Source organism: Geotrypetes seraphini, chromosome 1 (genome assembly GCF_902459505.1).
Source record: "Geotrypetes seraphini chromosome 1, aGeoSer1.1, whole genome shotgun sequence".
Lineage (NCBI taxonomy): Eukaryota > Metazoa > Chordata > Amphibia > Gymnophiona > Dermophiidae > Geotrypetes > Geotrypetes seraphini.
Genome location: NC_047084.1, coordinates 493,624,282 through 493,638,843, shown reverse-complemented (window position 1 = coordinate 493,638,843; position 14,562 = coordinate 493,624,282). Strand labels below are relative to the sequence as shown.

The following is a 14,562-nucleotide window of genomic DNA, read 5'->3' as shown; positions in this document are numbered from 1 at the left end:
TTTCCTTCCTTCCTCCCTCCCTCCCTGGTCCAGCATCTTTCCACCTCTCTGTAGTCTCTCTCTTCCCTCTATACACCCCCAAGTCCAACATCTGCCCCCCCCCCTCTCTTCTGCCTCCCTCTTTGTTTCATGTTTCTCCCTCCCTCCATCTTCCATGTAGGGTCCGGTTTGACTATTACATTTGTATTTGGACTTTGTTGATTTTATTGTGAAAAGTAATAAATCATTTACAGAACATCTTATCCACAGTTGTTGGGGGGGGTTTTTCTAAGCAAGTAGGCCTCATATTCTGCTAAAGCTATCACTTAAGGGTCTGAGCTATTGTGCCAAGGAAGGGGCAAAAACAGTGCCATCCTGCTGTGTAAACATGGTGTAGATATTTATCCTAAATGACTCATGGCTGTTACTGCTTCAAGCACCAAGCCTCTCAGCACGTCTGATAGATGTGATACCCTTTTGACTCTATCTCTGCCATCCATTATAATCAGCGTATCACAAACTGTGTGCTGCAGTGAGATTCTGGGTGTGCCGTGAGACACCATCAAAGAGAAAAGGCACTGGCGCCGACTGACTGCTTACAGGATGTGCCTCTTGTGGCGAGAGGCACGTCATGTAGGCAGTCATCCAGCGCCAGCACCTCTCCTCCTCCAGCCCCACCTCCCCTTTGTGTTTCCCCTCTCTATGCCCTCTAATCCAGCATCTGCCCTGTCTTCAAGTTTGTTTTCCCACCCCTCCTCAAGGTCCTTTTCTGTCTCTTTCTCTCTATCCCCCCCAGGTCATTTTCTGTCTCTCTCTTCCCCCACACCCCCACCCCACCCCGATGTCCATATCCAGCGTCCCGCCCCCTTGCAACAGGCGGGGCCTTACCTCCAAGCCGCTTGCTGCACTCAGCAAAAGGTCTTCCACACTGTGACCACCGCTGAGATAATTACAGCAGCCTGCTGAGCAAACGTAGCAGGCTGCCATTGGCCTCCGAAGCACATTGCCTCTGCTGTGGTCCTGCCCCAACTCTGACGTCAGGGGCAGAACCGCAGCAGAGGCAACATGCTTCAAAGGCCAATGGCAGCCTGCTACATTTGCTCAGCAGGCTGATGTAATTATCTCAGCGGCGGTCACAGTACAGAAGACGACCTTTCGCTGAGTGCAGCAAGTGGCTTGGAGGTAAGGCCCCACCCTTCGCGAGGGCCCAGGCAGGATGCTGGATCTGGATACCGGAGGGGGAAGAGAGAGAGGAAGCTTTCAAAGGACCTCACCGATGTTAGGAAGAGCCATATTGGGCACGGGCCTTTAAAAAGGTACGATGGGGTGAGGGGTGGGGTGTTTGTTTGTTTTTTTTTGGGGGGGGGTTAAAGTATCTTCGCTGCATAAGACGCAGCGACATTTCCACCCACTTTTGAGTGGAAAAAAAAGTGCGTCTTACGGAATGAAAAATACAGTATATGGAAGCCTACCTAGTTCATTTAGAGTTACAGACCTAGAACACCACAACCACTCAATCTATAACTTTTTCCCTGCAATAAAATCAGTTAATTACCTTTGTCAGCCATCTTCTGTTTTGCATCTTCTATCCTTTGTAGTTCTCGCTGTCTTGCTTCAACAAATTGTTTTTCTTCTTTTTCAGCATCATATTTTATGCCTACAAAAAGCATAAGAAAATTTTTTTACTGAACTATGAAATCCTAGTACTAAATGAGGAGATGAACTTAATCTAAAACAGTATGGGAATAATTTAAAATTCATGTTTTCCTAGATACACATGGGATTTAAGTTAGCAAAAGATTTTCTCCCATTTTATTATCTTAATAGGTTAAAATCTATAGTAATGCTGTTCAAATATGCTTGCATTTAAAAACAGGTAGGTCTAAAAACAAATTGGAAAAAAAGAATTGTAAGCATTCAAATTAAGGCTCTTTTTACTAAGCTGTCCTACAAGATTTGGCATGCACTGATGCTAAGAACCATTTTATTCCTATGAGCTTCTTAGCATTTAAGAAACAATAATCATTATTGCACTTTAGTAAAAGGAGCCTTTAAGCTTAAGCTTTTCCTTAAACATTACACTTACTGGCTATAGGCACTATAAGCAAATACACTCCATCCAGAACTGCTTCCACAGGTTGGGTATACAGGTTTTTCCATGGGATTTTCAGATCAAGATTACCTTCATAAAATAAAAGAATAAAATAAAATATTTTAGATAGTCTGATATTCCCTGTAAATTCTGAAATACAAATCCAACAAAGTACCCAGTTCAGAAATTAGTTTGCTATTTAAAAAAAAAAAAAATTGTTGGTCAAAGTCACAATTGAGTCTGATAATAAAAAGCTATACAGTGTTACCCCCACAAATTCACGGATCACGAATCGCAGACTCAGTAATTCGCGGAATGCTCATAATATACCAAGTACCCCACAGCCCCCCCCCAAAAAAAGCCCTAACAGTTATCAACATTTTATGTGAATGTTTGGGGTGAGGGGGGTTCCTCGTCCTCCTGATGCAGGAGTTAAAAGTGTTGAAGGCTCTGGGAAAGGGATTGAAAGGACCTAGCAAACAAAGGAATCTGGGGAACATCACCATCTTGACCCTTGCTACTCAGTCCAACCAGGATAAAATCTACTCTAGCATGTCAGATTTTTACCTTGGGAACTGAACAATGGGGGATAATTAAGCTTGAACTGACCCACATCCCTCACCTATTTGAATCCCTAGGTACCTCAAGGATGATTTTTGCTCTGTGGAATGCAAGTGTCAGAGTCGCAGCCATCTTGAGAGGAGTTAGTTCCACTTCTGTGTTACATTCAGAGCGTGGAGCCGATTGAATATTGAAAACTGATCCCCTGAAGTAGCCTGCTGAGGCGAAACAGAAGGACTTTCTGTCGGGAAGTCAGATATTGGACGAAAGATGTTTGCTAATGCAGTTTGAGATAAGTCTTTTTTATATCTGACAATTTTTTTTTGTTCCACGATAACAAGAACTCTTTTGAGACTAAGCTGTTGCCTTTTCAACTGTTTTAGATAGATTGGATTTCTATTCACACATTATGATACACAAGACTAAGTGAACTTTGAAAAGAAAACGTCTTTGATATGAATGAAATGAAATGAAATGAAAGCATATTTATATATCTGTACGGAGTTCTTTTTTTCAAACCAGTGACAATACAGGCGGCTTTATGGTACTTGTGTAGTCCCGGCTGCCTGTGTATGAGGTTTGTTTTTCTCCGTTTTTGCATTTATTTTTTGCGTCCGTGATCCTTTTGATGTGGTATAATGAGACCCTTCTACTAAACTAAGCATACAATAGTTTTAGATTTAATTGTTTTAGAGTCACAGCCTGCATATCCTCTGAGCGGAGTGTTACATTCAATATCTCAGTTATATTAACTTTAAACCCAGACGGGGGGTGGCTACAGGTTTCTAATTCCTCAGGTACCTCTGGTAGAGGTTGCCGCATATAAACTATAGTTGTCTACACTGTTCACAAAAAGGTAAACCTTGTATTCACCCCTTTCCCCTCCACACACACACGATTTAAGGACACAGACGAACAGGGACAGAAGGGAAGAAGGGATTAGAACTACAATTGATAGATAGGAAAGAAAACACTTAAAGAGAAGAACAAAAGGTTGGGGAAATGAAAATGGAAATGTTACTTAAAACTAAGTTGTCCTGAAAAGGACAGTTTAGGTTACAAAGGCATCGTGGAAAAGGAATGTCTTTAGCATTACCTTAAATTTGATCAGTGTTGTATTTTCCCACAAGTAGTTGGGTATACTGTTCCAGGGATAATGGCATTATAACGGAACCTCTGTGCTAGGGAGAGAATAAATGGAGCATATTGTGGAACGTCCCCCTGGGAAGGTGTTCTAGGCAGGGATGCCAACTCTTGCCTGTGCCATTAGTGATTGTATTCATATGAACCAAGAGATTAATCTTAGCCCCTCCACCCCCCACCAGATGCACCAGGGAAGGGCCTAAGGCTCTGATTGGCTCAAATGCCTAAGGCCCCTCCCATAGGAGAGGCCTTATATAACCTGGGCCAATCAGAGCCTTATGCTCCTCTCCTGCGCATCCCAGGATGCATCGGGAAGGCCTGCTATTTTGAAGTGGGCCTGCTGGCCAGACAAAGTAGGCATCCCTCCGGCTAGCCATCGTAAATAAGGTAAGGGGTGGTTGCCGGAGGCAAGGAGGTGTTGGGACAGCGAGTGTGAGTGGGCATCTCTCCCGCTACCATGGGGGGAAGGATGCTTGACTTCAGTGGCGGGAGGAAGTGGGCATCTCTCCCACTGCCATATGTGTGTGTGGGGGGGGGGGTTGCTTGAGTTCAGAAGCAGGAGGGAATAGGCATCCCTCCTGCCGATCTTAGGGGTTTTTTTTAATTAATATTTTTGCATTTATTCTGTACACGTGCCCATTGCTATCATCAGAGATAGGCACATGCACATTTAACAAATCTTCACTACTTTCCACCAACCAAGGTTTTTGGAGAATGACTCAACTTTTTGAAATCGCTACAATAATGTCTGTGGCAGTAGCCCATCGAATTTTACCGCCAAGTTTTAAGAATCTAGCCCCGAGTGTCACACTTTAAATAAAACTAAACAGCAAAGGATGTGGGAGTATTCTCCTACTTTAGGCTGCACATCTGAAAGTGCAGTGCATGGCTGCTAACTTCTGACCACCCTTAAGAGGATAATTCAAACCACATAACAGTTCAAAAGAAAAGTTAAGTGCCCAGGGAGAGTATTTATATATCAAACAAGGGTTGTGGGTAGAGTGACAGGAGCAGGACTAACAAAACAATTACTCTGTTTGCCTTCTTTCATCTGAAAGAAAAGCTAGAAAGCCGAATGAGACCTGCCATCTGAAAGTAAATTATACAGTTAGAGCAGGTATTGACAAAATTTTCTTTCTATCTAGAAGCCAACACTTCTTTTGCTCCCCACCAGGAGTATGAGGAGGATCCTCTGAGGTCTGCCACAACTCTTTTAGAAGCTGATTTACTAACACTTTTTTCCCCACTCTGTTTTTGTGGGTACAGAAAGTATGTTAGTCAAGCTCTTAAATTTGCCACCACTTCACATTACTGGAAGAAGCCCTCTCCCAAGTGTGCTGTCATTAAGATATCGGAGCTCACTGTTAAGGCAAAAAGGCATGCTCTCTCTTTCAGTCCCCATTCAGGTCAGTCCCATATCCTCCCTTTCCCGTTATCAAGTTTGTTGCTTACCTCATTTATCTATTTGCCTCTGTTGCTGAACGAATTAGGGCTCTCCTGCAGTCTGTACTGTATGGGTCTGCCTTTATTAAGTGTGAGGCATCCAGTGCAGGAACTCTACTGGTCCAAGTCTCCTGAAACCAGCAGGCAGTTGCTGCAATGCACAGCTCAAACTTAAAAGTAGTAGTGCAGCCTGCAGGAGACGCCCTGTTTACTCCTGGTCATGGGTTTACCCATGGAATGGGGTTTAGAACTAGAGGCATACTTTCAATTTTTCAAAAAACATGGACATATCTAATTCAAAATATATTTACATAAATGAGCAGGTGTAAGATGTGTGCGGGTACTTTTCTTGTAATAAATTTCCCATAGTGAAAGTGCACACATACTTTTACTTCAAAAATCATGCAAAGATCACCGTTTATAAAGTAGTACATATCTTCAGCATGGCTTATTATAAAGTTATCCACATAGAGCGAATCACCATAAAGTTCCTTGTTCATAGTCTGATTCATTCATATTTAGCCCCAAGTACTGATAAAAATAACCTTTCCAAAGGGAAATTAGAAAATCTACATTACATTGGCTGCCTGTGTCATTTTTTTCATACTGTAAGCAGTTACGTTTTTATAAACAAAAATAAATGGTGAAGGGGTACGGAGTACTGTATAAGCCAAACACATGAATTGAGAACCCCTCCAACCACCCCCCAATGTTTTCTACAGTTTTGTGTGAGCCAACCTGATGGCTGTAATAATGCAGTGCACTCCTAAAGAGATACCTGGATTGGGTTCATATGCCAGGCTTCTGCTTACTGAGCAACCAGGCCTGGAAATGCTCTTAGTTGTAAAGAAGTCAACCTAAAGATCCCACAGGGTCCAAGTTATCTATAACACCTCTAGTTCAAGACCTCTGACTATGCACTAATCACTGCAATTGCAGAGTTTATTAAAAAAAAAAAAAAGATATAAAATAAAAAGGGACAAGGAGACACTGATTTGATGAAGTTAGCAGAAGAGTAACAGAAACTTAGTGGTTAAAGCAATGGGAAGAGTATCAGAGAAGCTAGAGTTCCAGTCTCACTGACATTGTTTGTGACCTGCAGAGCGTCACTTAACTTTATACTGCCTCGCATATCAACTGCAAGTCCTTTGGGGACAGGGGAAACACCTAACATACATGACTATAACTCACCTTAAATACTACTGAACAAGATGTGAACTAGAACCAAAAGTTGTTACTGAAGATTCAGCGTCATAGATCAAAAAAACTCAGATTGCTGAAAAACTAAAAAGGCACACAAGGAAACCGTCATGTCGAATAAAAAAATATTTCTGTGAACAAGTAATGCTTAGCTCAAAGCATTCAAGTGTACCATTTTGAAAAGCTTACTGGTTTTTATTTTTATATACCGCCAAAGCTATAGTAGTTCGAGGCGGTTTACAGTAAGAAGAGCTGGACAGTCAGCCAAAAGAAAATTACAATGAAGTCTTTGAATACATGAAAATTTGTAGGGAGGGAGAGAGACAGAGTAAAAGTCACAATGTAGGGACATCGAGTACAATGGATTTAAAAGGTAACCAAGTAATCTCTTATCTTTGAGCATATAACCTAGTCATCAGTGGCTTTAATGTTATTCTCTGCTAGCCTGTCAAGAGGGGGAGCACTCTGGACCTCAACATGTGCCAACTTTGAACAGAGCTCATGGCCTTAAGGTGGCACAAGAGAAGTATTTCCACTGACAATGCAGAGACAGAACCACTTTTGCTTCCTTACAAGCTATCTAGTCTCTTTCAATTGAAAGGAAGTTCTAGAATAAGAGGACACAGGATGAAGGATAAAGGGGACAGTCTCAGAAGTAACCTAACAAAATAGGTCTTCACGGAAAGGGTACTGAATGTGAGGAATTGCCTCCCAGTGGATGTGATGGAGACAAAGACTGTTAAGCTTTCATACAATCAGAAGTGCCTTAAATTGTTGCATTTATAATCAAAATTAGGTATGCAAGGAATGATCATCCCTCAAGGACACGCTTATGATTTTGTTTTTCAAAGTCTTCTTGGACCCAACACTGCCAATAACTTTCAGCAAATATGTAACACCACAAACAGATAAGGAACAAATACAATAAGAGCTGCAGAAATGTCTGCATTGGAACAATCCTTCATAAAAGCAGAGTAATTTGACAAAAAGACTTTTAAAATTACAACTCACCTATGTGACCTGCTTTTACCTTAAAAGGTACATCCAGTTGACTCTGCAAAGAAAGCATTTGATCTCAGTAATCATTCCAAACTTACGTAAAGACTCAGCAAAAGATACAGTAACTTTCACACTTTGCTATATATGTGGGCCAATATTCAGGCCACAGCAGTCAGATTGTCATAGAACTGACCACCACAGGCAGAACTTGGCCCAGAAATTCAATGCTGGACCTATTCCAGGCACCATAATTGAATATCCAGGCTTGAATGGTCACTCGCCAATATTCAGACCCGTGCTTGGATAACAGCAAATTAAGTTAGGACAGTCTTTTTGCTATCCTAACTTTACCCACTTTGGGCTTCTTTTACAAAGGTGCGTTAGGGCCTTAATGTGCGCGCTAGCCGCTACCGCCTCCTCTTGAGCAGGCGGTAGTTTTTCAGGTAGTGCGCGCTATAGCGTGCGCTAAAAACACCAGCGCACCTTTGTAAAAGGAGCCCTTTGTTATCTAGGCACCTGCCTGAACATGTTATTGTGTATACCACTTAGATTTTAAGCAGTTTATATATTTTTTAAATAAACAAACAAACATTACTGCTTACTGGATAAATTCAGGCTTCTCCCTAATGCTGTGCTCAAACAGTCCTGGTACTTAGGCCCATATTCTATAAATGACATTGTTGGCGGCAGCGGCGGCCACCAAAAAACAGATGCCGATCATGCGGCAGCACCCTTTATAGAATTGTGGCTTCAGAAAAGGCAGGCACCAGAAATGTAGGCCAGGGTATTCAGGTACTTTACGATGCCTAGCACCACTTCCAGCATTTGCCATGCCTACAGTGGCATTAGCGTGATACATAAGCGTGATACAAGCACCGTTTCTTTAAGGTGCCAGTAGGAACCTACATTTTTCTTTTTAAAAAGCTTTTTTATTTTTTTAAATGGCGTTTTCAACATAAGTTAGGTGACAATAGGGCACCTACCAGTGCCTAATTTAAGGGGTTCATAGACAACACTGCGAAAGACAAAGGCACGCGCCGACAACTGAACGCAAGACGGAGGCGCGCGCTGAAGAAAATTACAGTTTTTAGGGGCTCCGACGGGGATTTTTGTTGGGGAGCCCCCCCAGTTTACTTAATAGAGATCGCGCCGGCGTTGTGGGGGGTTAGGGGGGTTGTAACCCCCCACATTTTACTGTAAACTTAACTTTTTCCCTAAAAACAGGGAAAAAGTGAAGTTTCCAGTAAAATGTGGGGGGTTACAACCCCCCTAACCCCCCCACAACACCCCCACAATGCGGCGCGATCTCTATTAAGTAAAGTGGGGGGTTCCCCCCCATGCCCCCCCCCGTCTGAGCCCTAAAAACAGTAATTTTCTGCGCCGCGCACCTCCACACTGCGCTCAATTGTCTGCGCGTGCCTTTGTCCCGGCGCGCTTTTGACCTGACACCAATTTAAGGTGCCATTTATAGAATATGGGCCTTACTGGATAGTGCTGTGGCAATCATCCCAGATTTCCAGTTATGGGTAGTTGAAAATCCAAAGACCCCCTATCATTGGAAAATAATTTGATATTTCTCACTGAATATCAGTCCGATGCTTTATATCAAGGCTGTCCAACCTCAGCCCTCACCCAGTCAGGTTTTCAGCATACAAATGGAAGCAAATAGATCTCATACATATTCATGATGGTTTTCAGGATTTTAATAAACTTAAAGCCTAAATGGAGGATAAGATCTCAGATTACACCACTTAGGGAACATGTAGGTATTCTCCCTATAATTTTTGTGATTTTGGGTTTCTTTCATTGATCAAAAAACCTTCATTCTATCCTAATAGCTATTCATTAAAAGTCCATGTTTTTATAAAAAAAAATTAAATTATTTTAAATTAATAATAGCATCATAATACTGTATGAATGAATCTAATATATATATAGCTACTGATTATAATATGCTCAAAGTGGCTTTGTATCTAACAAAATGCAGAAAAGACAAATAACTTATCGCGACTGATGAAACACCCCAAGGAATTAAAGTGCTTCCGTGCTCCGAAGTAAAGTGCTAAGTGCCAAATCTTCATTCGGAGATAAAGTGCTAGATGTTATATTGCACAATGTTGTTCTCACTTTATCTCCGAATGAAGATTTGGCACTTAGCACTTTACTTCAGATGGAGGTTTTTGGATTGATGAAAGAAACCCAACACCACAAAAATTATAGGGAGAATACCTACATATTCCCTTAGTGGTGTAATCTGAGATTCTTTTCCTCCATTTAGGCTTTAAGTTGATTAATATCAACTTGGTGTGGTACTTGTTCTTGTTACGTTGATATACATCTTTCACGATTGAGTTTGGTTTTCAGGATTTCCCAACTGGATTGAGGCCCTACATTTTTAATTTGCTGTTCACTATTTTGCATCAGTCCGATAACTGCAATTTATAAATCAAATCAAACTTAACATACTAAAAATAAATTTTAAAAACAATTCAGCAATTATGTTAAACAAGATTTTAGATTTGAACTGCTTTTTGTTGGGTGGAGAATCACATACTTTGGAATTTGGACAGCAGAAAAAAATAAGACAGCAGATTTTATGGTTCATAGACAACCCCGCGCGCCGACAACTGAGTGCAAGATGGAGGCGCGCACCGAAGAAAATTACAGTTTTTAGGGGATCCAACGGGGGGGTTTGTTGGGGAGCCCCCCCCCCCCAGTTTACTTAATAGAGATTGTGCCGGCATTATGGGGCGTTTGGGGGTTGTAACCATCCACATTTTACTGTAAACTAACTTTATCCCTAAAAACAGGGAAAAAGTGAAGTTTTCAGTAAAATGTGGGGGGTTATAACCCCCCAAGCCCCCCACAACGCCCCCACAACGCGGCGCGATCTCTATTAAGTAAAGTGGGGGGGTTCCCCCCACACACCCCCGTCGGAGCCTTAAAAACAGTAATTTTCGGCGGCGTTCACCCCCGCGCTGCACTCAATTGTCTGGGCACGCCTTTGTCCCGGCGCGCTTTTGACCTGACACCGATTTTATTTACCCATCCAAATTGATTATTAGCCTTCCCAAAATGTTCATGCTTATTCAATACTTGATATACCCCCCTTTTCAGGCAAAATCTAAAAAATTCCACCCAAGGCGATCTACTACTACTATTTATTATTTCTATAGCGCTGAAAGGCATACGCAGCACTGTACATTTTAACGCTTACACTCTAATTTAGACAGGACATTTCAGGGTTGGGGAGGTTATAGCAGGTATATCTGACAGCAGTGAAGGGGAGTTTAAGAGTTGAAAGCAGTTTCAAAAAAGTGGGCCTTTAGCTTGGATTTGAACACTGCCAGGGACGGAACATGATGTATTGATTCAGGAACCTGTTCCAGGCATACGGCAACACAATAAAGAAGGGACGAAGTCTGGAGTTGGCAGTGGAAGAGAAGGGTACAGATAAGAGGGGCTTGCTTGATGAGTGGAGATCACGGGGGGGAGCATAGGGGGAGATGAGCAAGGAGAGATATCGGGGGGCTTCAGAGTGAACACACTTGTAGGTCAGCAAGAGGAATTTAAATTGTATTCAGAAATGGATGGGGAGCCAATGAAGCGACTTGAGAGGGGTAATGTGAGAATAGCGGCTCTCATGGACTATGAGTCGCGCAGCACCATTTTGAACAGATTGAAGAGGCGAAAGACAGGCGCGCGGGAGACCCAAGAGAAGTATACTGCATTAGTCTAAGCACAAATAAAGGTCAAAGAGCAGATAAAGGTCAAATGACCCACCATCCAGTCTGCCCATCTGCAACATCCACTATCTCCTCCTCTTCCTAAGAGATCCCACATGCCTGTACCACACTTTCTTAAATTCAGACACAGTGGCCTGGATTCTATAAATGGCATTCCAATTGTAGGCGGCCAACTGCCGCCTAACCAGCCAATCGGGACGCACATTTTCTAAAAAGAAAACCTCCCGAGGCAGGCTGCCTACACTGGAAGCACCTCCGGGAGCCTAGGGAGGCGTGCAAGCCCTAAACTCACCTAAGGCTAGGCATAGGTGTGGCTTGGCCAAGAAGTAACCTCTGGCGGACCTGGGAGGCCGTATGCATCTCCATAGGCCCTCGGTAGACGCGTACAATGTGGGTACCTGACAAGTGCTGTGTCCCTCCGTGCCGAATTTCATTTTCGAATTCGAACACAGAGAGACACAGCACAGCCGGCGACTCCCCCCTCCCGCCCTCACTCACCGCCAAAACCAGCTACTTTTAAGCCTCCTCCTTCTTGCCGGCTCACTCGCATTTAAATTCAGAGAAAAGCGCTGCACCGCGCTACCACTGGCTTTGCCGTCTTCTGTCCACTGCGGCCCGCCCTCTCTGACTACTTCCTGTTTCCGCTAGGGTTGGCCGCAATGGATAGAAGACGCCAAAGACAGCGGTAGCGTGGCGCAGCGCTTTTCTGTGAATTTAAACGCGGCAGCTGGGAAGGGGGCTGCGGGAAATGCTGCTGCTGCACAGGGAAGGCCGGGAAATGCTGCTGCTGCTGCACAGGGAAGGCCGGGAAATGCTGCTGTTGCACAGGGAAGTGTGTGTGTGGGAGGGGAAATGCTGCTGCTGCACAGGGAAGTGTGTGTGGGGGGGGGAAATGCTGCTTCTGCACAGGGAAGTGTGGGAAATGCTGCTGCTGCACAGGGAAGTGTGGGAAATGCTGCTTCTGCACAGGGAAGGCCGGGAAATGCTGCTGCTGCACAGGGAAGTGTGTGTGTGTGGGGGGAAATGCTGCTTCTGCACAGGGAAGGCCGGGAAATGCTGCTGCTGCACAGGGAAGTGTGTGTGTGGGGGGGAAATGCTGCTTCTGCACAGGGAAGGCCGGGAAATGCTGCTGCTGCACAGGGATGTGTGTGTGTGAGGGGGGGGGAAATGCTGCTGCTGCACAGGGAAGTGGAGGGGACAGAGAGAGAAAGGGGGCCTGGGAGCAATCTTGGTTTGCTTTGGGGGAGGGGAGACAGAAGGGCGCCATGGAGAGACAGAAAGACAGGCAGCGCATTAGAACGAAAGACAGACACATAGAAAGACAGCGGGAGGGGAGAGAGACAGAAAGACAGACAGGGTGCCAGAGAGAGAACCAGAAAGAAAGGACAGACAGCGGGAGGGAGAAAGAAAGGAAGAGAGAAACAGGGGCAGGGAGACAGAAAGAAAGACAGACAGACAGACATATATTCTAGCACCCGTTAATGTAATGGGCTTAAACACTAGTATATATATAAAAGGGATGTGTGAAGGTTTGGTAGTCAGTTTCTGCTAGCCTGTCAAAACATTTGTACAGGCAATTGACTTTGCTTTCTCCGAGGACAAGCAAGATATAGCCACCACAGAAGTGTCACTTCCTAAGAAGTAGCTTCAAGAAGTAAACAAATGTCATCATTCAGCAGTAAAAGCAAAGTTGCTTCCCTGCAACAGATACTCCCCAAAGACAACAGAATATGAGCTTTCACAAGTCCGGGAGACACAAAGCCCAGAACAAAAAAATATAAACAAATCTCTGGTCTTCTAGGGCAGTGTCCCATGTTTGTGTGGGACCACCTGTGTCAGACACAGGGTCATCTCAATTCTATATAAAGTGGGAAAACTCTCCTGAGGGAAGTTGGTAGGTTTCCGAGGACTGACATCATGCTGCCCTTAGAGAAAGCAATGTTACTTACCGTAACAGTTGTTATCCAGGGACAGCAGGCAGCTATTCTCACTAGTGGGTGATGTCATCCGACAGAGCCCCGATACGGACATCTTGCAAGCATGTCTTGCTTGAAGAAACTCAGAAGTTTCGAGATGCCCACACCACGCATGCGCCAGTGCCTTCCCGCCCGATGCTCCGGGCGTGTCTCCTCAGTTCAGGTAGCTAGCAGAGAAGCCAACCCAGGGGAGGTGGGTGGGACGTGAGAATAGCTGCCTGCTGTCCCTGGATAACAACTGTTACGGTAAGTAACATTGCTTTATCCCAGGACAAGCAGGCAGGTATTCTCACTAGTGGGTGACCTCCAAGCTAACCTCAATGGGATGGAGGGAGAGTTGGCAACTTAGGAGAACAAATTTTGTAACACAGTTTGGCCAAACTGCCCATCCCGTCTGGAGAAAGTATCCAGACAATAATGAGAGGTGAACGTATGAACTGAGGACCAAGTGGCAGCCCTACAAATCTCCTCAATTGGTGTCGATCTGAGGAAGGCTACAGAGGCTGCCATTGCTCTGACCTTATGGGCTGTGACCTTACAGGGAAGGGGTAATCCAGCCTGGGCAGAGCAGAAAGAGATACAAGCCGCCATCCAGTTGGAGATGGTGCGCTTCGATAAAGGTCGTCCCAACTTGTTTGGATCAAAGGAGACGAAAAGTTGAGGAGCAGTTCTGTGTGATTTGGTGCGATCCAAGTAGAAAGCCAAAGCACGTTTACAGTCCAGAGTGTGAAGAGCTGATTCCCCAGGATGAGAATGAGGCTTTGGAAAGAACACTGGAAGCACAATGGATTGGTTGAGGTGAAATTCAGAGACCACTTTAGGCAGGAATTTCGGGTGAGTGCGGAGGACCACCTTGTCATGATGGAATACTGTGAAAAGTGGGTCCGCCACCAAGGCCTGAAGCTCACTGACCCTGCAAGCAGATGTGAGGCCACCAGAAAAACCACTTTCCAAGTGAGAAACTTTAGTGGAGCCTTGCTCAGAGGCTCAAAAGGAGGTTTCATAAGCTGAGAAAGGACAACATTTAGATCCCAAACCACTGGAGGCGGTTTGAGAGGAGGATTGACATGAAAAAGTCCTTTCATAAATCTGGAAACCACAGGATGAGAAGAGAGAGGTTTCCCTTGTAGAGGCTGATGGAAAGCCGCAATAGCACTCAGGTGGACTCGTATAGATGTTGACTTGAGACCAGACTGAGACAAATGTAGAAGATAGTCCAATACAGAGGATAGGGAGGCTCGCTGAGGCTCCTTAGAATTGGAAATACACCATGAAGAAAATCTAGTCCATTTTTAGGAGTAGCATTGACGAGTAGCCGGCTTCCTGGAAGCCTCCAAGACATCCCTCACCGCCTGGGAAAACTGGTGAGGAGTTACGTTGAGAGGAACCAAGCTGTCAGGTGGAGAGACTGCAGGTTGGGATG

At 44.4% G+C, this 14,562-nt stretch overlaps 1 protein-coding gene across 3 annotated transcripts in view; it reads right to left on the bottom strand.

The window, feature by feature from the left end:
- VPS13A (vacuolar protein sorting 13 homolog A) overlaps nucleotides 1–14,562 on the bottom strand; it is a 489,236-nt gene that overhangs the window by 429,569 nt on the left and 45,105 nt on the right. For all 3 annotated transcript variants that reach the window (XM_033927056.1, XM_033927035.1, XM_033927045.1), the window contains exons 3-5: nucleotides 7,430–7,472; nucleotides 2,066–2,161; nucleotides 1,535–1,636 (exon numbers count right to left, since the gene is read on the bottom strand). In XM_033927056.1, the coding sequence (XP_033782947.1) occupies nucleotides 1,535–1,636; nucleotides 2,066–2,161; nucleotides 7,430–7,472 (241 nt within the window). The remainder of the gene's footprint in view (nucleotides 1–1,534; nucleotides 1,637–2,065; nucleotides 2,162–7,429; nucleotides 7,473–14,562) is intronic.